Genomic DNA, 20,212 nt, shown 5'->3' on the forward strand with positions numbered 1-20,212 from the left:
AACTTAAAGGGAAACTCTTAGTGTTATAAACTAAAAGAAAAGAAACCTTAGAACAGTGATTTAAGCTTCAATTTTAAGAAGTTTGAGAAGGAAGAACTATTTGAAATCAAAACAAGCAGAAGGCAGAGACTAATAAAGATAAGAGCACAAATCAATGAGATTGATAATAGAAAAACAAGGTAATTCAGTGAAACTAAAAGCTGCTGCTTTGAAAATATCAACAAAATTGATAAACCTCTAGCCAGAGAAGCTAAGAGAAAAAGAGGGAAGACACAAATTGCCAAAATCAGGAATGAAAGAGAAGACTGCACTTTAGACTCTAAGACCTGAAAAAGATAATATAGGAATACTACTTAAAGAATACCAGTTCTACACAAACTCTTCCAGAATATAGAAGAACATGGAACACTTACCAGCTCATTTTGTAAGACCACCATTACCTTGATGTGAAAGCTAAAGACATCACATGAAACTAGAGACTAGTATCTCATGAACATAGACATAAAAATCCTTAAAGTATTAGCAAATTGAATCCAACAATATATAAAAAGGATAATGGTGTATCATGACTTCAATTTGTCCTGGGAATATTAATCAAGTAATATATTAACAGACTACAGAAAAATCAGATGTTCACCTTAATAGATGAACAAAATGTTTTTGTCAAAATTCAGTAATTTGGGAATAGAAGGGAATGCCCTCAAACCAATAAAGGACATCTACAAAAAAGTCTACAGCTAACATCATTAATGATGAAAGACTGAGTGCTTTCCTCCTAAGATCAGGAGCGATAGAAGAATAGATCTGCCTCACTACTTCTATTCAGTATTGTTCTGGAGGTCCTATCCTGTGAAGTAAAGCAAAATTAAAAAATAGAAGGCATATAGATTGGAAAGAAAGAAATTGAACTGTTTTCACCGGCAACATAATTGTGTATGTCAAAAATCCCCAACGGTCTCCCACCCCTGCCAAAGAAGTCCCAGAACTAATGAGTTTAGCAAGGTCACAGGTTATAAGGAAATACACAGAATCAGCAATTTTCGTATACTAGCAAAGGACAATTGGAAATTGAAATTTAAAAAAAGGATCCTGGAAGTACTATTTACATTTGTACCAAAACCCAGGAAATACTTAGGTATAAGTTTTTAAAAATACATGGTAATATTTGTATGCTGGAAATAACCAAACATGGGTGGAAAAATAAAAGATGACAGAACAAATGGAGAGATCATTTATGTTCATGGTTTGGAAAACTCAGTATTAATCTCAGAAGAATTTTTTGTAGAAATAAGCTGATTCTAAAATTTATATGGAAAGGCAAACAACTAGAGTATCAAAAACCATTTGAAAAAAGAACAAGTTCAGATTTTAAGATTGTATATCTACAATAATCAGCACTGTGTGGCAATGGAAAAAAGATAGCAATAGACAACATATACACATGGTCAATTATTTTGGTCAATTATTTTTTGGCAAAGATGTAAATAAAGGCAATTAAATGAGGAAATGGTGTCTTTTCAACAACTGATTCTGAAACAATTGCACATTCATATGCAAAAAAATTTCACCCCAAACAGAAGTTCCCTTAGAATGTATCATGAGTCAATGTAAAAACCTGAAACTATAAAGCTTGCAGAGAAAGTTATAGGGGAATATCTTAGTGACCCGGGGTTAGGCAAAGACTTCTTTTATGCAATACCAAAAGCATGATCCATAAAGTAAAGATTGATTAATTTGACTTCATCAAAATTGAGAACTTCCGCTCTTCCAAAAATACAAGAGAATGAAGACAAGCCATAGACTGGAAGAAAATATTTGCAAATCATGTAACAAAGATCTTTTATCCAGAATATGTAAAGTATTCCCAAAACTCAATAATAAGAAAACAAACAACCTTATTAAAAATAAGCAAAAGAGGGGCACCTTGGTGGCTCAGTCAGTTAAGCATCTGACTTCGGCTCAGGTCATGATTTCACACTTCATGAGTTCAAGCCCCGCATCATGCTCTGTGCTGATAGCTCAGAGCCTGGAGCCTGCTTTGGATTCTGTGTCTCTCTGCCCCTACTCTGCTCAGACTCTGTCTCTCTCAATAATAAAAACATTGAAAAAAAAACTTAAAAAAATGGGCAAAATATTTTAACAGACTTTTCACCAAAGAATACAGACACAGGAGATAAGCACGTGAAAAGATGCTTAATATTACTGGTTACTGAGGAGATGCAAGTTAAATCAATGATGAGCTATTACTACACACCTGTTAGAAAGGGTAAAATAAAAGCAACTGACTGCGAATAAAGTTTGGCACTTTCTTATAAAGTTAGAATATATTTACCTTTTGACTCACATCTAGGTTATTACCCAAGTGAAATCAAAGCTAATGTTTATACCAAAAAAATCTGTATGCAAGTGTTTATAGCTGCTTTATTCATAATTACCAAAAACTGGAAACAATCCGACTGTCTCTCAGCTGGGGAATATATAAACAAACAAGTAATATCCATATAATGGAATAATAGCCAATAAAAAGAATGAATTACTGATATAATAACACAAGATGATTCTCAGTTGCCTTTTGCTAAGGAAAGGAAACCAGACTCCTAGGCTATGTGCTATATGATTCCATTTATAGGACATTCTTAATAAAGGTAAAACTAGGGTGAGGAAAACAAATCAGTGGTTTCCAGAACTGTGTATGAAAGAGATTTGACAAAAGGGCACAAAATTATTTGAGTTGATAAGAGTGTTTCATATTTTGATTTGATTGCATTTGTCAAAACTTTGGAACTGTACATTTAAAAGGTGAGGGGTGCCTGGGTGGCTCAGTTGGTTGAGTATCCAACTTCAGCTTAGGTCATGAACTTGTGGTTCGTGGGTCTGGGCTTGTCTGTGCTTCCCGTCTGTGCTGACAGCTCAGAGCCTGCTTTGGATTCTGTGTCTCCCTCTGCTTCTGTTCCTCCTCCATTCACACTCTCTGTCTCTCAGAAATAAATAAAGATTAAAAAAATTTTTAAGGGGAATATTTAAAGGTGTATCTAAGTTACCATTAAAAAAAGGTGAATGAACAAATTTTTTTTTTATCACTTTTCCTCTGAAACTGAGATAACCTGCAGTACTCTAGATAACTGAGTACCACTAATTTCCTAGAGACCAAAATTTTAAGAAATACAGATTTTGACAGTGGGGAATTACTGAAAGATTTGAAGCAAGGGAATAATATGATTAAATTTAAAAAGTTACTTTTAGGGACTCCTGGGTGTCTCAGTTGGTTAAGTGTCCAACTCTTGATTTCTACTCAGGTCACGATCTCCCAGTTCATGAGTTCAAGACCCACATTGGGCTCTGGGCTGATAGCGTAGAGCCTGCTTGAGATTCTCAATCTCTCCTTCTTTCTGCCACTTCTGTACATGCATGTGCTCCCAAATAAACTTAATAAAAATAAAAAGTTACTTTTACTTTTAGGCAGCACCCTTGCACATGAAAACTTTAGTTAAAATGTAATGGAAGAACTTGGAATTGTGAGAAGGAAGAGAAGAAACTCAGAAGAAAGTAATAGCACTGAGGGAAGGTTGAAGCATTTGCAGGATTATTACAAACTGATAGAGAACTTAATTACTTGAACCTAAGTTCATGTAGAGTTAAAGATGATGTCTAAAGGCATACACTTTGTGGCACCTGGGTGGTTCGGTCAGCTGAGTGTCTGACTCTTGATTTTGGCTCAGGTCATGATCCCAGGGTCATGGGATCAAGTCCTGCGTCAAGCCCCTCATCGAACTCTGTGCTGAGTGTGGAGCCTGCTTAAGATTCTCTCTCTCCCTCTGCCCCTCTCCCTTGCTCATTTGCTATCTCTAAAATTAAAAAAAAAAAAAAGGCATACACCTTCAAGGAGATAGGAATTAGAAAATTTCTTCCCATTAGACTATAGAAATAGTATTGGAAACTTCCTTTTTTTTTTTTTTTTTTAAGAGAGAGCACTCAGGGGAGGGGCAGAGGGAGACGGAGAGAGAGAATCTTAAGCAGACTCCATGCCCAGTGCAGGACCTGATGCTGGGCTGGATCTCACAACTGTGAGATCATGACCTGAGCCAAAATCAGGAGTCAGACAACTAACTGAGACACCCAGGTGCCCCAGAAATACCCTTTTTACTAGGAACATGAAAGAGTGGAAATTTGCACTCTAAATCTGTACAACATATGTCTGTGGGGTTTGTATTAACATTGTCCTGATAATGCTGGGAACCCAATTTGAGAAATCTATAAATTGGTAATACCTGTCCTGTTTTGGCTGAGAAAATTTGAATTGCTATAGCTCACAGTGATAATAGGATTCCCACCAGAGATACTCCCACTGAAAATGAGCTCTCAATCAAAGATTACAAAGAATTTAAGCAAACCACCGAGAAGCCAGCCCTAATTATTAGAAATAGTGGTTCTAACAAACTTTAAGATAAGCCTAAAGTGTAAAGGAATGTTTAGAAACCATATGTATCAGTTAGCTAATTGCTGCAGTTTAAACTCCCCCAAAGCCTAATAGCAAAAAGAACCATTTTATTTTTGCTTACAAGTCTAAAGTTTAGATAGGGGGTTCGTAGGGACAGCTAGGAGTGAATTAGTCTGGGATGCTCTCACATGCCTGGCAGTTGGTACTGGTAGCTGGGCTAATGGGGATATTGGACCACGTTTCTCTTATCATCCAGCAGACTAACTGGGCATCTTCACATGGTGATCACAAGGATCCCAAGAGCAGCAAAGACAGAAGCCTCAGTGCTTCTCACGTGTCTGCCTGCATCATTTTTCTGTGGTCTTATGGCCAATGTCAGGTATAAAGCCACCTCCTGAATCAGTAGAGAGGGGTACTGCCAAAACCAAAAACTACCAAAAATAAAAAAAGGAATAACTTGTGACCATTTAAGAAAAAGGGCACCTGTTGGGATGAGCACTGGGTGTTGTATAGAAATCAATTTGACAATAAATTTCATATAAAAAAAATTTAAAAAAATTAAAAAAATTCTACCATACATTAAGACAAAACAAAATAGTGTGTCAAAAGGGAAGAAAAAGCAGGCAAGATGAGCCAGCTAGAAAGTTTAAAAATAAAAAAAGTTACTGAAATAGTGGATAGATGAATGGCAGCTTACATACATTTTAAAAACGAATTGGTGAATTGGAAGATAGATTTGAAGTTCTATCTTGACCCATAATGTATATCAGAGAGATAGAAAGAGGAAAAAATTATGGAAGAAGTTGAGATTTAGAGAACAGCAAAAGAAAGTCGAACGAGAAAAAACTGAAATTTCTCAGCTGGAGGGTATAGCATGAGGTAAAAAAGAGAACCATAAATGGAAGTCACTGGAACACTAATCTTTAAGGGTCAGGTGGAGATAGCCCCACCCCACTTGTAAGCCCAGTAATGGCAGGGGCCATACTTCCTTATTCACACCTGAAGTTTCCATCCCTGACGGTTGATAGGTGCTCAGTACATGTTGAATGAGTAATGGGATGGAGCAGCCAGAAATGTGAGAATAAAACCAGAAGGCCAGGAGTCATAGTAGCTAGAGAAGGAGAGAAGTCAGATGCTTCAGAAAAAAACAAGAGGAGGACTGAAAAGTGGATTTAGAAACAAAGATGTCACTCACTGCTGACTTTCGGGAGTGCTATGTCAGTGCTAGAGAAGGACAGTGGAGAGAGAATCTTAGGGAAGGTGAGAGGAGAGGCACTTGGAGGGAGGGAGGTCCCTCCCCCCCAGTCATTTGTTTTCGTGTGTTGATGGGAGAACATTGGAAATCCAGTATTTAAGGGAGGAGGCGTAGGAAGAGCTGAAAGAAAGGGAGTGAGGATTAAGACAAGAAAAGCATTTCTAGTGAATGAGTCAAGGTCCCTGTGGAAGTGAAAGAGATGAGACTCAGGACAAGATTTCCCCTTGGAAAGGGGATGAGATGTTTTCCTCAGAAACTGGGAAGAACAGTGCAGAAGATCCATTTGGAATCTGGAAAAGGCAGCACAGATGTGTATCATTTGTAGGCCAAGGTGGATTGACCAGAGAGTCAAGAACCTGATGCTTCGGGCACCTTACTGGCGTGGGCCCCTTTGAGTGCTAGGAGTTACCAGGATTTGTAATGTCCTGAGGGGAGAGGGGATGCCAGATTGTGGTCCAGAAACATTTTTCCACAAGCATTTCTGACAAATTGCCTCATGAAATCTCAGAAGAAAGGTATCAAAATTTCTAAGACTTCAGTCATTTGTTATCATATCTTTTCTCATTCTAAATAGCTTTTATTTTAGAACCTAATTTGGCATTTGTGATTTTGTGTTCTTTTTTTTTTTTTTTTTTTTTTTTTTAAAGAACTTCCCCACCTCCTTCCTCCCCATGTGAATAAATGTTAAGCCCTTCATTACCTGGATCTATCCTTGCTTATAGGTAAGAGGGCAGAAGTTGAGGGAGTTTGTAGTTTTAACTTTCTCAGTGAAGTAAGAGACCATTTGAGAAGGACAGAGGTAGGGAGGAGGCTTCGCAGGGAATGTGGGTCATTTAGAGCAGTCGTTGTGGGGACGAAGAGAGAACGGATTAGGGACAGCAGAAACGATTCTGAGAGCCCGCTCCCAATTTGTCTTATTCTCCCCAAACCACTCTCCCCCACTCCACCCCATTTTGGCTGTCCACTTGTAGAAAGAACACATGTTTTCAGATTAGGGTTGCAGGCTACTAGAAAGAGGAGAGGTCTAGCACTGTTGAGGGAGGAGGCAGAGAGTGATGTACCACGGGGTCAAGGCGGGGTGGGGAGAGAAGCACAGCCACAGGACAGGCTGCTCACTCCCAGATGAGGGAGGGATGGGAGGTTAGTTGGGGCTGGAGAGCAGAGAAATCAAGACTCAGAGAGTTGAGAGAGAGTTAGAAATGAAGCGGTTTATACTGGAGACAGCTGCCAGGGCCAGTGAAGTCACCTGAGGAAACACAGAAGGAAATAAGAGGACGACATACATTTCCAGTAGACTCCAATTTATTCCCAGGATTTAGTAGAAGGGGGGCCTGCTGGGGGAAGCGGGGAGGTATGTGTAAGTTAACAATATAAAGCTTTTTAGGCCAGAGAAGTAATAGCAAAGAGCGTTTGTGTAATGTTTTATAGTTGACTGCTTTCCTAGTGTCAAGATTGAAAGAAGCAATAGGTATTACTGCTCTGTGTTTTTGTTTTACTCAAGTTGTTATGTAGTAATTAAAATACAAATCTATACACAAACTCAAAGTAGTTTACATTGCCTTCTGCCCTGGCTTCACGAGCATCTACTTCATTGCAGCCTTTATATCGTCTTTACCATTATCCTTATGTCTCATGGAGAAGTAGTAGCAACCCGTTAAAAAGGTGAGAAAATACAAAACAATGACCTTTAAAGCAGTGACCTTCACGAGTTTACCTTTTGCCTAAATCAGTTGGCTTAGTCATCAGTTGATGTACTGCAGTTATGAGAAAAAATATAAAAGTTTTATTTTGTGTTATCTCTAACAGATATTTCTTACATATACACACCAAGTAATTTCCCCCTTATCACTATAAAGCTGCTAGAACTTCTATGTTCAACCAAAGGACCTTTTCTCACATGAGTCCCTGAAGGCACTTTCCTTTCTTTTCCTTTATAGCAATCACAAAAGAAGAGCAGTCTTGTCCAAAAGCAATCTGATAATGATTCCAGAATACTGAATTGTTCTAGAAACTATTGCATCATATTTCAATCATCTTTACTCAGTTGATGAAGTAGAGTGACAGTTCTCCTTCTCTGATAGGATGCCAACAGCTAACAAAGGATTTTAAACCGTGTTGGGTACCATCCTGAAGTAGCTAGAGAAAAGCAGAATGCTTGCAAGGGTTCTAAGTATGTCTTCCATTCAGAGCACTTTTCATTTCTCTAGGGCCTTTGGTCATCGTAGGTAAATATAAATATCTTTATCCATATGCATATATATATATATATATTTTAACAGACATTGAAAAAATTTTGAATTCATATATCGACATTCTGATTAATAATCTGTATTTTCTTGCTTCCTACGAATCATTGTTCACAGTTGGACTCAGTTTGAAGAATAGTCAAAGTACTACCAAAGTATTATTCTAGTATATCTTTTTTAAGGATGAAATTTCTTTTTTAATTGAAAAGTTTTTTTCCTGGTCTTGAAAAACCGAAGTCTGTAGGCAGTCCAACTGTGATTGTGGCGTGTTCTTATAGTCGAATGTTTTAAATTAGCTGTCAAATTAAATATGTTATCATTGTTCTAAACACGCAGAATGTCCCTGGCTGCTTATTGTATCATCTGTTGCAGAAGAATAGGAGCCTCAACTCCTCCTCCCCAAAGCACCACGTACTGGAGAGACATCAGTGAGTACACTTTCAACAACAGTATTTCATATGGAAACAGTGATAGAATTATTTTCTATACCAATGGTGCACCCCAAATTTGTGGGCCCAGAGCCATGCATATTCCTTTCTCTTGAGAATCTTTTTCCTCCCCTATGTTTCCTGTCAAATTCATGCTCATCTTTTCAAAGTCGAGTATCACCACATTCTCACTCAGCAGTAAGTTTCTGCAAAAACAAGTGCCAGACACGTGTACTGCGTTCTGGAAATTCAGTGGTGAGCCAAGAAGATAGTGTACTTGCCCTATGGGCGGTTAGGGTCTAGTGCTGATTTAGTATCTTTATTTGTAAATCTTTATTTACCTATTTATTACTAACCTTTATTTGTAAAAGAGAAGATAGGCCTAGATCATCTTTAATTCATTTGGCAAATTATTTATTTACCATTTACTCTATGCCAAGTACTATTCTAGGCCCTTAGGATACAATATAGATTGAGACAAAGTCCTGTTTTCAGGGAGCTTCTGTTTGCTCTGTAAGATAGATCTTTTTTTTGGGGGGGGGGGGAGGGGGATAGGTCCTTTTCATCTAGAAAAGTTCTGTGATTCTGTTTTTTTTTTAAGTTTATTTTCAGAGACAGTGAGTGGGGGAGGGGCAGAGAGAGAGAGAGAGAGAGAGAGAGAGAGGGAGAAAGAGAGAGAGGGAAAGAATCCCAAGCAGGCTCCACACTGTCAGCCCTGAGCCCGACGCGGGGCTCAAACTCACGAACCACAAGATCATGACCTGGGCTGAAATCAAAAGTCAGACACCTAACTGCCTGAGCCACCCAGGTGCCCTGTGATTGTGTATTTAAAATTTTTTTTTTCAACGTTTTTTTATTATTTATTTTTGGGACAGAGACAGAGCATGAACGGGGGAGGGGCAGAGAGAGAGGGAGACACAGAATCGGAAACAGGCTCCAGGCTCCGAGCCATCAGCCCAGAGCCTGACGCGGGGCTCGAACTCACGGACCGCGAGATCGTGACCTGGCTGAAGTCGGACGCTTAACCGACTGCGCCACCCAGGCGCCCCTGTGATTGTGTATTTTAAACATAAAAAGAGGGTGGGGAGGGAAAAGGGAGCTTTTTCTCTCATTTCTAAAGGACAAACTCAAGAGTAGTGAATTAACTTTAGGATAGGAGAAAAGGCTGTGAGACTGTATTCTGTTCCCAGGGCCTAGTAAAAAGAAACATAGCAAGTGGTAGCAGTAGAGAAAGCAGAGCGTGGCTCCCAGGGCCTCCAGGGTGAGCATGGAGGGAAGGCAGTCCAGGAAGCCATCTTGGAAAGAAAAAATTCCTAGAGGAGCTGCACAGTCAGGAAGCTTTGTCTCAGCTTTGGATCTCATCCCTGCAGACCTCCTGGAACTGTCTCCTTCCCGGTTCTGGAACCACTACTCAGGTCTTAGAGTTTGGGAGGAATGTCCATCTTCCATGCCTGATGCCTAGAGAAGTCAGTTGAGGAGAGTTCCTTATCCCTCAGTAGGGAGGGGAGATATGTTGTCAGCAGCCCAAGTGGAGAGTCTGACAAAGGGCCACCTCTACACATCCAATAAATTAAAGGTTACATAGGTTTTGTGGACTGGTGGCAGACCCTAACCATCTTGGGTAATGCATCAGTTAAGGTTGTGTTCAGTGCATGTAACAGAAGCTTGACTACAGTGGCTTCAATTAGTAAAGTTTTCATTTTTCTTACCTAACAGTCAAAACAGACTGTTTAGAGCAGGAATTGCAGTTTAGCAATCCTCCTATCTTCCTGCTCCGTTATCTTTATTGTCCTCATGGTCACAAGATGGTTGCTGAATCTCTAGACATCCAGAAAGCAGAAGGGCCAAAAGTCATCTTATGAAACCTTGTCTCTGTATTTGAAGAGGGATCTCTACTTACGGACTCGCATTTATATCTGATTGGCTGTAACTGTGTTGCATAGCCAGCCCTAGCTGCCAGAGTCAGGAATTCAAATATTTTTAGATAGTAATCAGGTTGTGCAGTACAGATTAAGGGGCTTGTGTGCATCAGATAGACAACTATCTGTGTTTTCCACTAGGAGTTCTTTTTTACATTAAAAAAATATTTTTATAAGTAAACTTGAAGAATGTAACCATTATTTTTAATTGGGTTATGTACATATGGCACTTACCCAGCAACTATAACATAATTACTTTGGGAAAAGTCACTTTGTGTCCTTATGTCACAAGCATAATCCCTTCAATATAGCCCTAGTAGTGATAGAACTCTCCCCATCCTTCTATTTTACTGGTTGTGAACTAAAAGGAGTCAGAAGGCAAGTTAGCTTCATGGCTGTCGCATTCAGTGGAAGCACTGTAGGCCTGGCATTATTAGTAGTGCAGCAGGTCTAGGGTCTCTGATTTGCTGGGAATGACAGAATAAGAGATACAAGAAGGGGAGAATAGTGTGAAATGAGGAGGAGTATGAAATGCAGATTATATTTTTTTACCCAGTGTTTTTTGGTTCGTCTGCATCTGGGGTTAGGAAGAAGCCTTGTGTTGGTAGTAACTGATCATGTTCATGGAAGAATAGCAATGACTTCTTATCCAATTGTATAATATAAGGCGAGACACTTGCCTATTTCCTGTCACATTTTAAAAATGAAACTCATCCCATTGACTTTTTTTCCTTTCTTTTTGAAGGAAATATAATAAAGTTTACTGGATCACTTATTTTAGGGTAAGTATCAACTGTGAAATGTTAATTGGCTTCTTTATACTACTATTTGAAATCTCAGTGGAAGTGATTTCCAGGTAGCATAGGGTGGCAAATAGGGTACAGATTTTGGAATTAGGTGGATTAATCACTGGTTCGACCCCTTCAGTGTTGTCTCGATTCAGTTACTTTACTTTCTGAGGAGTGCCTTATCTTGGATCCAAGGGTATGGGAGGCATTCTACCCACCAGGCATTGTTGCTCTGGGGAGAGCACTTGACACGCATACAGAGCAGGTGCTGGTTAATTAGCTCTCGTGCACCTAAAATCACATCTCGTGTTGAGTTCTAAAGTGGGTAAAAAAAGGTGAAAATTGACTGTAGCCAGAATAATTTTTGAAAACCCTTTAAGTCACCATAGAGCTCTCGTGAAAGGAAATTGAGGCTGAACTGAGAAAACCAACAGATTGGCATCTTCCATCTCATGCTCTTCAGAGGCACATGCTTAATGAATGGAGCGACTTTCCTTCCTTTTTTTGGGGGAAAGGAGGGTGTATATGTTAATATATGTCTAATACAATTCTCTATTTGTTAATACTACTTTTTTTTTAATGTTTTTATTTATTTTTGAAGGAGAGACAGACAGAGCATGAGTGGGGGAGGAGCAGAGAGAGAGAGGGAGACACAGAATTTGAAGCAGGCTCCAGGCTCTACGCTGTCAGCACAGAGCCTGACGCAGGGCTCGACCTCACGAACGGTGAGATCATGACCCGAGCCAAAGTCGGATGCTTAACCGACTGAGCCTACCCAGGCGCCCCGCTATACTACTCTTTTTTTGCTGTTATATATGAGATCATATAGATATATATACACACATATACAACTCTTAGGTGCTAAAACTATAAAGGAGGCATATTTGGCTTTTTATTCAAATACATACACTTCTCCATGACACCAATGTAAGGCAAAAGACAGATGATTTTTCTCTTTGAATCATTCCAGGCAAAAGATAAATGTAATACACTTTGTCTATTTTGCGATTATTTCGCAGGAATATAGTGAAACTTAATCGCATAGTTTCTAGTAAAGAATTTTGTCTTTCATGGAAAGCATGATAAAAATACTGAATGCATTTGCTCTTTTTGGGTGTTCAGATAGTTCCCCAAGAGAGGAGAGAATTCTTCAGGACCGTCTATTTCTCTGGTGCTGGCCAGTGTCTGGCCTTTCTGTCTTGCCTGCTTTAACTTTAGGGTGGAAACCAAAGATCAGAAGAATGCTTACTATAACTGATGTTATAAAGCCCTGAGCCCAGACAGTGCAGCCTTTGTGTCTGGATTTAGGGAGCGTGTAGGTCAGTCTGATCAGGGAAAAACCCCTTTATTTCCTTCATTTTGGGTACATAACAAAGAACGTTGTATTTCACATTTAAAAATTGACTTTAGGAGACTTTAACTTGACTTGAGGCTCTTAGGAAAGGAGAAACTTTCATATGCTGGTGGTGGGAGTACAGATCGGCTTATCTTTTTGAAAAAACAGTTTGACAGTATCTAATAAAGTTGAATAGTATATATATAGTCAGAAAGTCCATAATTCTACTTCTAGATGAGTATCTTAAAGGAACAAATCCACATGTGTTACAGTGTAGATGTGTAAGATGTGTAACAGGATTGTTTGTAATAGACTCAAGCTAGAAATTCCCTGAATGCCCATCTGTGATAGAATGGGTAAGTTGTATACCCATACAATGGCTGCATCACAGACCATAGGAAAATACAAACGCACAAACTACTGATACATGCAACACCAGGAATGAATCTCACAAACAAGCAGCTGAGCAAAAGAATACGTAACAGTGTGATTCCATTCCTATGAAGTCTACAGACAGACAAAACTAAGCTCTGTTGTTTAAGGATGCGTGTATAGATGGCAAGCTATAAAGAGAAACAAGGACATTATTATAATAAAAATCAAGATGATAATTAGCTATAGAGATGAGAGAGTCGGTCAGAATCAGGAAGGGACGCACTGTGGGCTTCTGAGGTACTGTTAATGTTCTGCTTTTTGCCTGGATATTGTAATTATTATTATTCATTAAAATGAATAATAGTTCATTTATTATAATGCATTATAATAATTATTCATGAATAACAAATATATACATTTATATATGTGTACATAAATATAGTGCATATTATATGCACATTACTGTATGTATATTCTATTTCACAATAAAAAATGAAAAAGTCCGCTGCAAAAAGCTTAATAATATACTGGCTTACTCAACAGTGTATATATTGAGGGAACTTCTGTTTATTACGGGGTGCAAATTGATGGTGTGTATAAAACTTTTTGTTCAAAACACGTTTTATCTCACTCAGTGTTTACTAAGTACTATTTTCCCATCCTATTTTGGGAAATTCTTCCCTTTTACCTTTTTTCACCACTTATAGGAAATAGTCTTCTCAATCTACTGGTTCAGGAGCCGGGCTGTTGTACAGGTTGGGCCATTCAATTTATGTGATACTCAATAATCTGATGAGCTCCATAGCCAATATAATTCTGTTATTCTGTCATGTAAAAAAAAAAAAGTGACTCTTATGTTACGTTTACATCATGTATTTATGATGAATTTCTTGTTTCTTTTTAAGCGGTTCTTTATTTCTTACATATGAAGTTCTGGCTCTGAAGAAGTCTTTGACATTAGATACTCAAGTAGTAGAAAGAGAAAAAATGAAGTCATACATATATTTGCACACAGTTTCTTTAGATAAAAGAGAAAATTATGGTAAGTTTATGGTAAAGTAATCCCATTTTTCTGAAAAATGGAAGCTAGTTATTAAATTTTAAGATGAGTGTTTAAAACACAATATTAACAAGATAGGTTCAGCTGATTCTAAGAATCACCAAATCCTGTAAGAACCACATTCCTAAAGATTAATGGAAGGCCAGATTTTTGACTTCCGTATTTAATTTGGTTTGCAATTCTTCTGTAACTAAACGACACGAAGACGAGCTGGCTATTTTAGTCTAACCTTGGAATTCCACACCATAGTGAAGGTCATCATTTCAGAGGTTGGCCCTCAGTTTGGCAAGTATAAAAATATGATTTTTGTTACTTAGATATATTTCTGCTTTAAGGAATTTATTCATGCAAACTAAAATCATCTCATGGATTCATAAATGTGAATACCAACTTATTAACAGAGGGCAAAAAATCTGTCACAGAGGCTGGAAAACCTGTCTTTATTAGTCAGAACATTCCTGTTCTCCATATTTAGGTCACATGGAAACCTAATTAGTAACCAGACAGTTGTTTGGTGAACATGAAATTTTAGAGCAGAGGCATACATATCTTTTCATCAAGATATGGGTAGCCTGGTGAGTCACTACACTTGACTTACAGCTGCCTGTTCCTACATTGTTGGCCAGAATAATCATGTCTGGTAGTACATTATGTTCCCTGAGTGGGACAGGTTCTGGTTTCCCCTGTCTGTAGCTGTCTGTGTCACCACTCTGTCCTGTTTGTATTTATTATTATCTCACCTGGTGCATTACAATTTCAATTACACAGATAATTTTTATAGTTTACAATTTATCTGTATCACAAAGATAAATCTCATTAAGGTATCCCCAGATTTCAGTTTGAGAAGGGCTATTGTTAAGGGACATTTTCCTGAATGTAGTTAAACCTATGTTGCATGTGAGGATTTTTGTTAGCTTTAGTTAGATAGTGTTTTTGTTTTTGTTTAGTTTTTTACTTTTTTCCTGACTTGGAGAGAAGTCTTATTTTGGGATCTAGTGTTCTGTGTTTGCATAATGGTTTTAGTTGTTTTGATAGTTACAATGAAAGAGAAAAATGCTATTTTATGTTTTTCAAAAAATTTGTAGCTTATATATTTCTCTTTGAAGTATTAGAGCATAGGATTAAGCATATATACTTGGTTTTATCTAAATTTGTAATCATTTTAGGAATCACTTACCAGGCAAGAAAAGAGCTTCACAAAGCAGTAAGAAAAGTTTTGGCAACATCAGCCAAGATACTGCGGGGCCCATTTGCCGGTAGGTACCAAATATTTAACTTGGAATCTTTATCAGTATCTGAAAGTCATTTGGTGATCAACTTGAGATCTTTTTTCCCCATCTCTTATACTGACATTTATTATAGATATGGAAGGTTGAGTGACATTATTCTCTTGGGCTCTATTTAATTTTAAGGGCTTGATGGACAGTTTTCTTCCTTCCACTTTGTGCATGTTTTGTTGTTAGATAGCTGTAGGGGAATATTGAGACTAAATCTATCCTTTTCTCTTGACGAGTGTTTCAAAATTTTAAATTTGTTAGAAAATCACTCCCATGCTTTCTGATCATGAGAAATTGCATTAATAATGTAGATTTTACAATCAAGCAAATCTACACTGTGGAGTTAGCTATGAAAGAGCTTACTCAATCTCTTTACAAAGTTGGCATCATGAAAAAGGTGAGAACATTTTTAAGAATTAAAAGATACTAGAGGTGCCTGGGTACCTCAGTGAGTCAAGCATCTGACTCTTGGTTTTGGCTCAGGTTATGAGCTGACGGTTTGTAGGTTCGAGCCCCGTGTTGGGCTCTGCGCTGGCAGCATGGAGCCTGCTTGAGATTCTGCCTCCCTCTTTCTCTGCCCCTCCCTTGCTCGCTCACTCGCAAAATAAATAAATATTTTTTTTTTTAAATAATTAAAAGATACTAAAGAGACTTAATCAAATCCCGGTTTTTAAAAAACAGCTCTGAAGATATTTTGGGGACACTTGGAGAAATTCGAATATGGCGATAGGCTGGATTTTAGATGGTTTTGGAAGATTTTTGTTTTAGTGTTCTTGGGTGTTATAATGGCATCGTGAGTATATAGGAGAATGCAGGCTTATTAGGAGATCGGGTTGACTGAGAAAGGGTGAAATGTTACGTCTGCAGCTTCCTTTCACATGGTTTAGAAAAAAATACACACACGTGCATATAAAGTAAATATGGCAAAATAATAAAATTGATTAAATATAGTTGTGGTAAACATATGGATGTGAGTGTATTTGATTCTATATGTTTGATATGTTTCATAATAGAAAAGTTTTTAAGGAAAAAGAACAAGAGACCACTTTGTGAAAGCAACATAGTATATAAAACAAAAGGACCTAATAACATACATAATAAATATAACAAAATACTATGGCAGAACTGAGAACAACCCTGTCAGTCGTTATCAATACCTGGAAATGGATTTTACTCCGTTATTGTGGATTTCAAATCCTTGCAAACTACCATCTTAAATAAGCGAGAGGACACAATGTTGTTTTAACTGTTCATACTGTTTACGTGGTCTTGTTCTTTTTTCTTTCCGCAAAGACACTTTTAGTACCATCGATGTGGAGGATCATGAATGTGCTGTGTGGCTGCTCCTGAGGAAGAGCCAGTCGGGGGACAGGACAGCGCGATTGCAGGCCGTACAGGAGATGTCGGAGACCCACCACTGGCATGGTAATGAGCCCCTCTGTGCACCTGCCCCGCCACCAGCTCGTGCCTGACCTCTGATATAAAGGGAAAGAAAGGAGATGCTAGGAAAGGAAAATAATTCAGCATACCTTAATATATACAAAAATTATTTTCAAAAGTTTTTGAAAGAAACTCCGGTGATAGAGAAAGTAGGAAGCCTGCTGGCCTGGTAGCAGGATAAGGTTGGTTAAGAACAGCCTCAAAACTGGGGAAGATCTATCTATTTGTGTAACTTTCTACCAGAATGAAGTTTTGCTTGGTTAGAGAAACTCTTGGTACCGATTAGCTATAGCCTAATGTTGTATTTGGATCTTCTTTCAGTTCCTATTTAATGACATATTTTAATCACTCGCTGTACTATACAGTTATATTTGCTTTCCCTTTGACAATCTGCTTGGCTCCAATACTAATTATTGGCTAAATGTACCTGATTTGTGTGTGTGTATTTTTAAAGGAAGATTTAAAATATTTACTTGTATTTAACAACTGCATCTTCTGCAGTGTAAGTACATAAGCAAGAGTTTAGATTTGCTCTGATTACAGTGACTAAAGTGTACTTTTTTAGTAGAGTTATCTTATAAAAAGGGGTAAATAAAAAAGAATAGTGTTATGGGTGCCTGGGTGGCTCAGTAGGTTAAATGTCCAACTTCAGTTCAGTTCATGAATTTGAGCCCCACTTCGGGCCCAGTGCTATCAGACATATCCTCTGTCTCCGTCTCTCTCTGCCCCTCCCGCACACTCTTTCTCTCTGTTAAAAATAAGTTAATTAAAACAATTAAATAAAAAATAATGTTTTCAAAGAAAAGTGTCAGAATAAGATCTCTGCCTCTATACATCCTAATTAATTGATTGGTGGGTGTAATTTTAATAACGTACAATGTAAGCTTACTTTGAAGACTTAGAATAAAAATCTTTAAAAAAAAAAAAAAACAACTACCTTCCAGGATTCCATTTCAGATTTACTATATCAGAAAAATCAGAGTTGGAGCCCTAGCATGTAGGTTTTGGAAAAGTTCCCCACTTGATCTTGAAGAACTCACCCATTATTAAAAATAATGTCTGCTTCAGGGTTGCAGTTTTGTTTGTAATACACAGCTCAGTCCATTTGGACTGCTATAACACAATACCATAGACTGGGTGGCTTATAAACAATACAAATTTATTTCTTAAAGTTCTGTAGGCTGGAAAATATAAGATCAGAGGGCCAGCAGATTGGTGTCTGGTGAGGGTGTGCTTCCTGGTTCATAGACGACCAGCTTTTCACTGTGTCCTCACGGGGTGGAGGAGACAAAGGATCTCTCTGGGTCTCTTTTATAAGGGCAGTAATGCCAGTCATGAGGGCTCCCAGAGACTTCACACCTCCAAATACCATGACATGGGGGCTTAGGTTTCCATGTATGTATCAGGGGAGGGGGGACACAAACATTCAGGGCAATACATAAAGGATGGAGTGGTGAAATCATGAAGACTAAAACAAAGTACCACCATCTGGAACCTCACATTATTCATGGACATCATGTAATGCCAAAGCACCATCCTGTATCAGGGACAGTAGATCTCAATGCAGTCTCAGGTTTTTTGAGTAGTGAGCAAAACAGTTTTTAAACACTAGAATTATTACAAAAAAAAGGAGAAGTTAAATTGGTTCTGACCTATCGATTTTCACATTTAAGTTTCAGTTCTTCAAAAGGTTAGTTAGATTGTGATATGCCTACATATATGTTGAGGAGAAATGTGAGATCAGTCCTGGAAATGTTGGACATCTGGCTTACTGGTATTGTAAAGGCAGTTGACATTGTGAACAGAGACTTGGGAAATTTTGAATCATAAACTTGTAGTTTAAAAATTAAATTGTTTATTTAATTCTTGAAACAGCTATTAGCCAACTTGGGTGCTAACAACATACTTTTACAATAGATTACCAGTATAGGATAATTGCTCAAGCCTGTGATCTGAGAACTCTTATCGGTTTGGCACGAAGCAAAGAGAGTGATCTTCGTTTTTTCCTGCCACCACCTCCTTTGCCATCTTTAAATGAAGTAAGTAATAAAATAATCCAGTGAGTGAAAAATAAATTAACATATCACATCTTCACTCTGAAAGGTGCAGAGTAACCTTTCAAAAAGTAGTTTGAAAAAAAACCAAAAACCCACCAGTTTGTTGTCTACTTTTCACAAGCAGGTGAACTAGATATAAACCTGAAATTGTAGTTTTTATACCAAGATTTCCTGGTTTATCAGGAGATGTTGTTTCTCTTGTGTTATTTTCCCTTTTGGGTATTGGAAGTCTCTATACACCAGATGGTAACTTCATAGCCTATTAACATCGATGAGTTGGTCACTTGTTCTAATATTGCTATAGATCAGTTTTTCTCAGCCTCAACACTCCTAACATTTTGAGATGAATAATTCTTTGTTGTTGAAGATTGTTCTGTACATTATAGGGTATCTAGCTGCATCCCTGGCATCTACTCATTGGATGCCGGTAGCATCCCCAAAGCTGTAACAACCAAAACTGAAGATATTGCTAAATGTTTCCTGGGGCTCAAAACAGCCCCTGGAAAACCACCACATGTAGATACTAATGTATCACTTTGCATAGGTATTTACTAACCACTACATGTAGATATCAATGTAGCACTCCTCATAGTTGTTAAATACTAACCACTAATAGGTATTAGAGTGTGCTTCTTGAGCAGCTTTTCTAGGCCTTCCTAGAAAATGAAAATCAGAAAACTTGCAATCAGTTGTTGAAAATTAGAAAAATGAACATGCTAGATGTAAGTTATTAGAGAAAGTGACTAATGAGTTCTGGGTTTTAGAAGCAAGAACATAATAGAAGAAGAAAGAGTATAACAGTCCATTTTAAATCGAGAGCTAAACTGTGCAGTTTTTGGACTGAGGTAGCAGACACAGAAGTCCAGAACTCAAAGTTAAGTGATGCTCATTTACCTGGGTGGGTGATGGCGTTTCAAGACTAAAAGCACCAATTTATCTCTGCTCTTTTGTTTTGTTTTGTTTTGATTCTTTGGGTACTTTTGTTATACTCTGTTGTTGAGCTTAACTATGGGGCATTGTTTCTCCTTTTATTCCAGGATACTTGCATTGAAGAAGAGCTCAGACAGTTGCTGGCTTCTTTACCTCAAACGGAGCTAGATGAGTGTATCCAGTATTTCACATCTTTGGCTCTGAGTGAAAGCAGTCAAAGTCTAGCTGCTCAGAAGGTTAGCTCATTTATTCATTGAGTAAATATTTTGAAGTGCCCGCCTACCCTTTCTAGGATCCTGTGCCAGGGGCCAGCATTCAGAACCCTAGAAGAGTCATCCATCCAGGAACAGAATAAACATGGTGACTCCTGGTTGTATTCCAGGCACTGGGCCAGGTGTTAGAGATGGTGGGGAGACATGTAAATAAACAAAGTCCCAGAGTGTGTAAGAGAGATACAGGTTACTTCCAGAGCCTTTCACTGTGCTTAAGAGGTCGTTTAAGGCTTCATGGAGGTGCCTCTGAAGTTAAATCTTAAAGAATAAATAGATAGTAATTTACAAGGTTTTAAATATCACCTATATGCTCCTAATGCCTAAAGTGATTTCTCTACTCTCATGTTCTAACTCAGGCTCTGGATTTGAATATTCAACTTCCTGCTTGATG

The 20,212-nt window shown here is 38.1% G+C and overlaps 1 protein-coding gene across 5 annotated transcripts in view; it reads left to right on the forward strand.

The window, feature by feature from the left end:
• Nucleotides 1-20,212, forward strand: part of SERAC1 (serine active site containing 1) — a 66,621-nt gene that overhangs the window by 8,015 nt on the left and 38,394 nt on the right. For 4 of the 5 annotated variants that reach the window (XR_005782599.1, XM_040448765.1, XM_040448764.1 and 1 more), the window contains 7 exons: nucleotides 8,276-8,367; nucleotides 11,032-11,068; nucleotides 13,691-13,827; nucleotides 15,012-15,101; nucleotides 16,416-16,547; nucleotides 18,480-18,601; nucleotides 19,657-19,785. Coding sequence is in view for 4 of the 5 variants with exons in the window: in XM_040448765.1 (XP_040304699.1) it covers nucleotides 8,277-8,367; nucleotides 11,032-11,068; nucleotides 13,691-13,827; nucleotides 15,012-15,101; nucleotides 16,416-16,547; nucleotides 18,480-18,601; nucleotides 19,657-19,785 (738 nt within the window). In the remaining variant the exon portion in view is untranslated. The remainder of the gene's footprint in view (nucleotides 1-8,275; nucleotides 8,368-11,031; nucleotides 11,069-13,690; nucleotides 13,828-15,011; nucleotides 15,102-16,415; nucleotides 16,548-18,479; nucleotides 18,602-19,656; nucleotides 19,786-20,212) is intronic. The other variant, XM_040448766.1, reaches the window with a different exon arrangement.

Source organism: Herpailurus yagouaroundi, unplaced genomic scaffold (genome assembly GCF_014898765.1).
Source record: "Herpailurus yagouaroundi ecotype Mexico unplaced genomic scaffold, PumYag 198, whole genome shotgun sequence".
In the NCBI taxonomy this organism is placed as follows: Eukaryota; Metazoa; Chordata; class Mammalia; order Carnivora; family Felidae; genus Herpailurus; species Herpailurus yagouaroundi.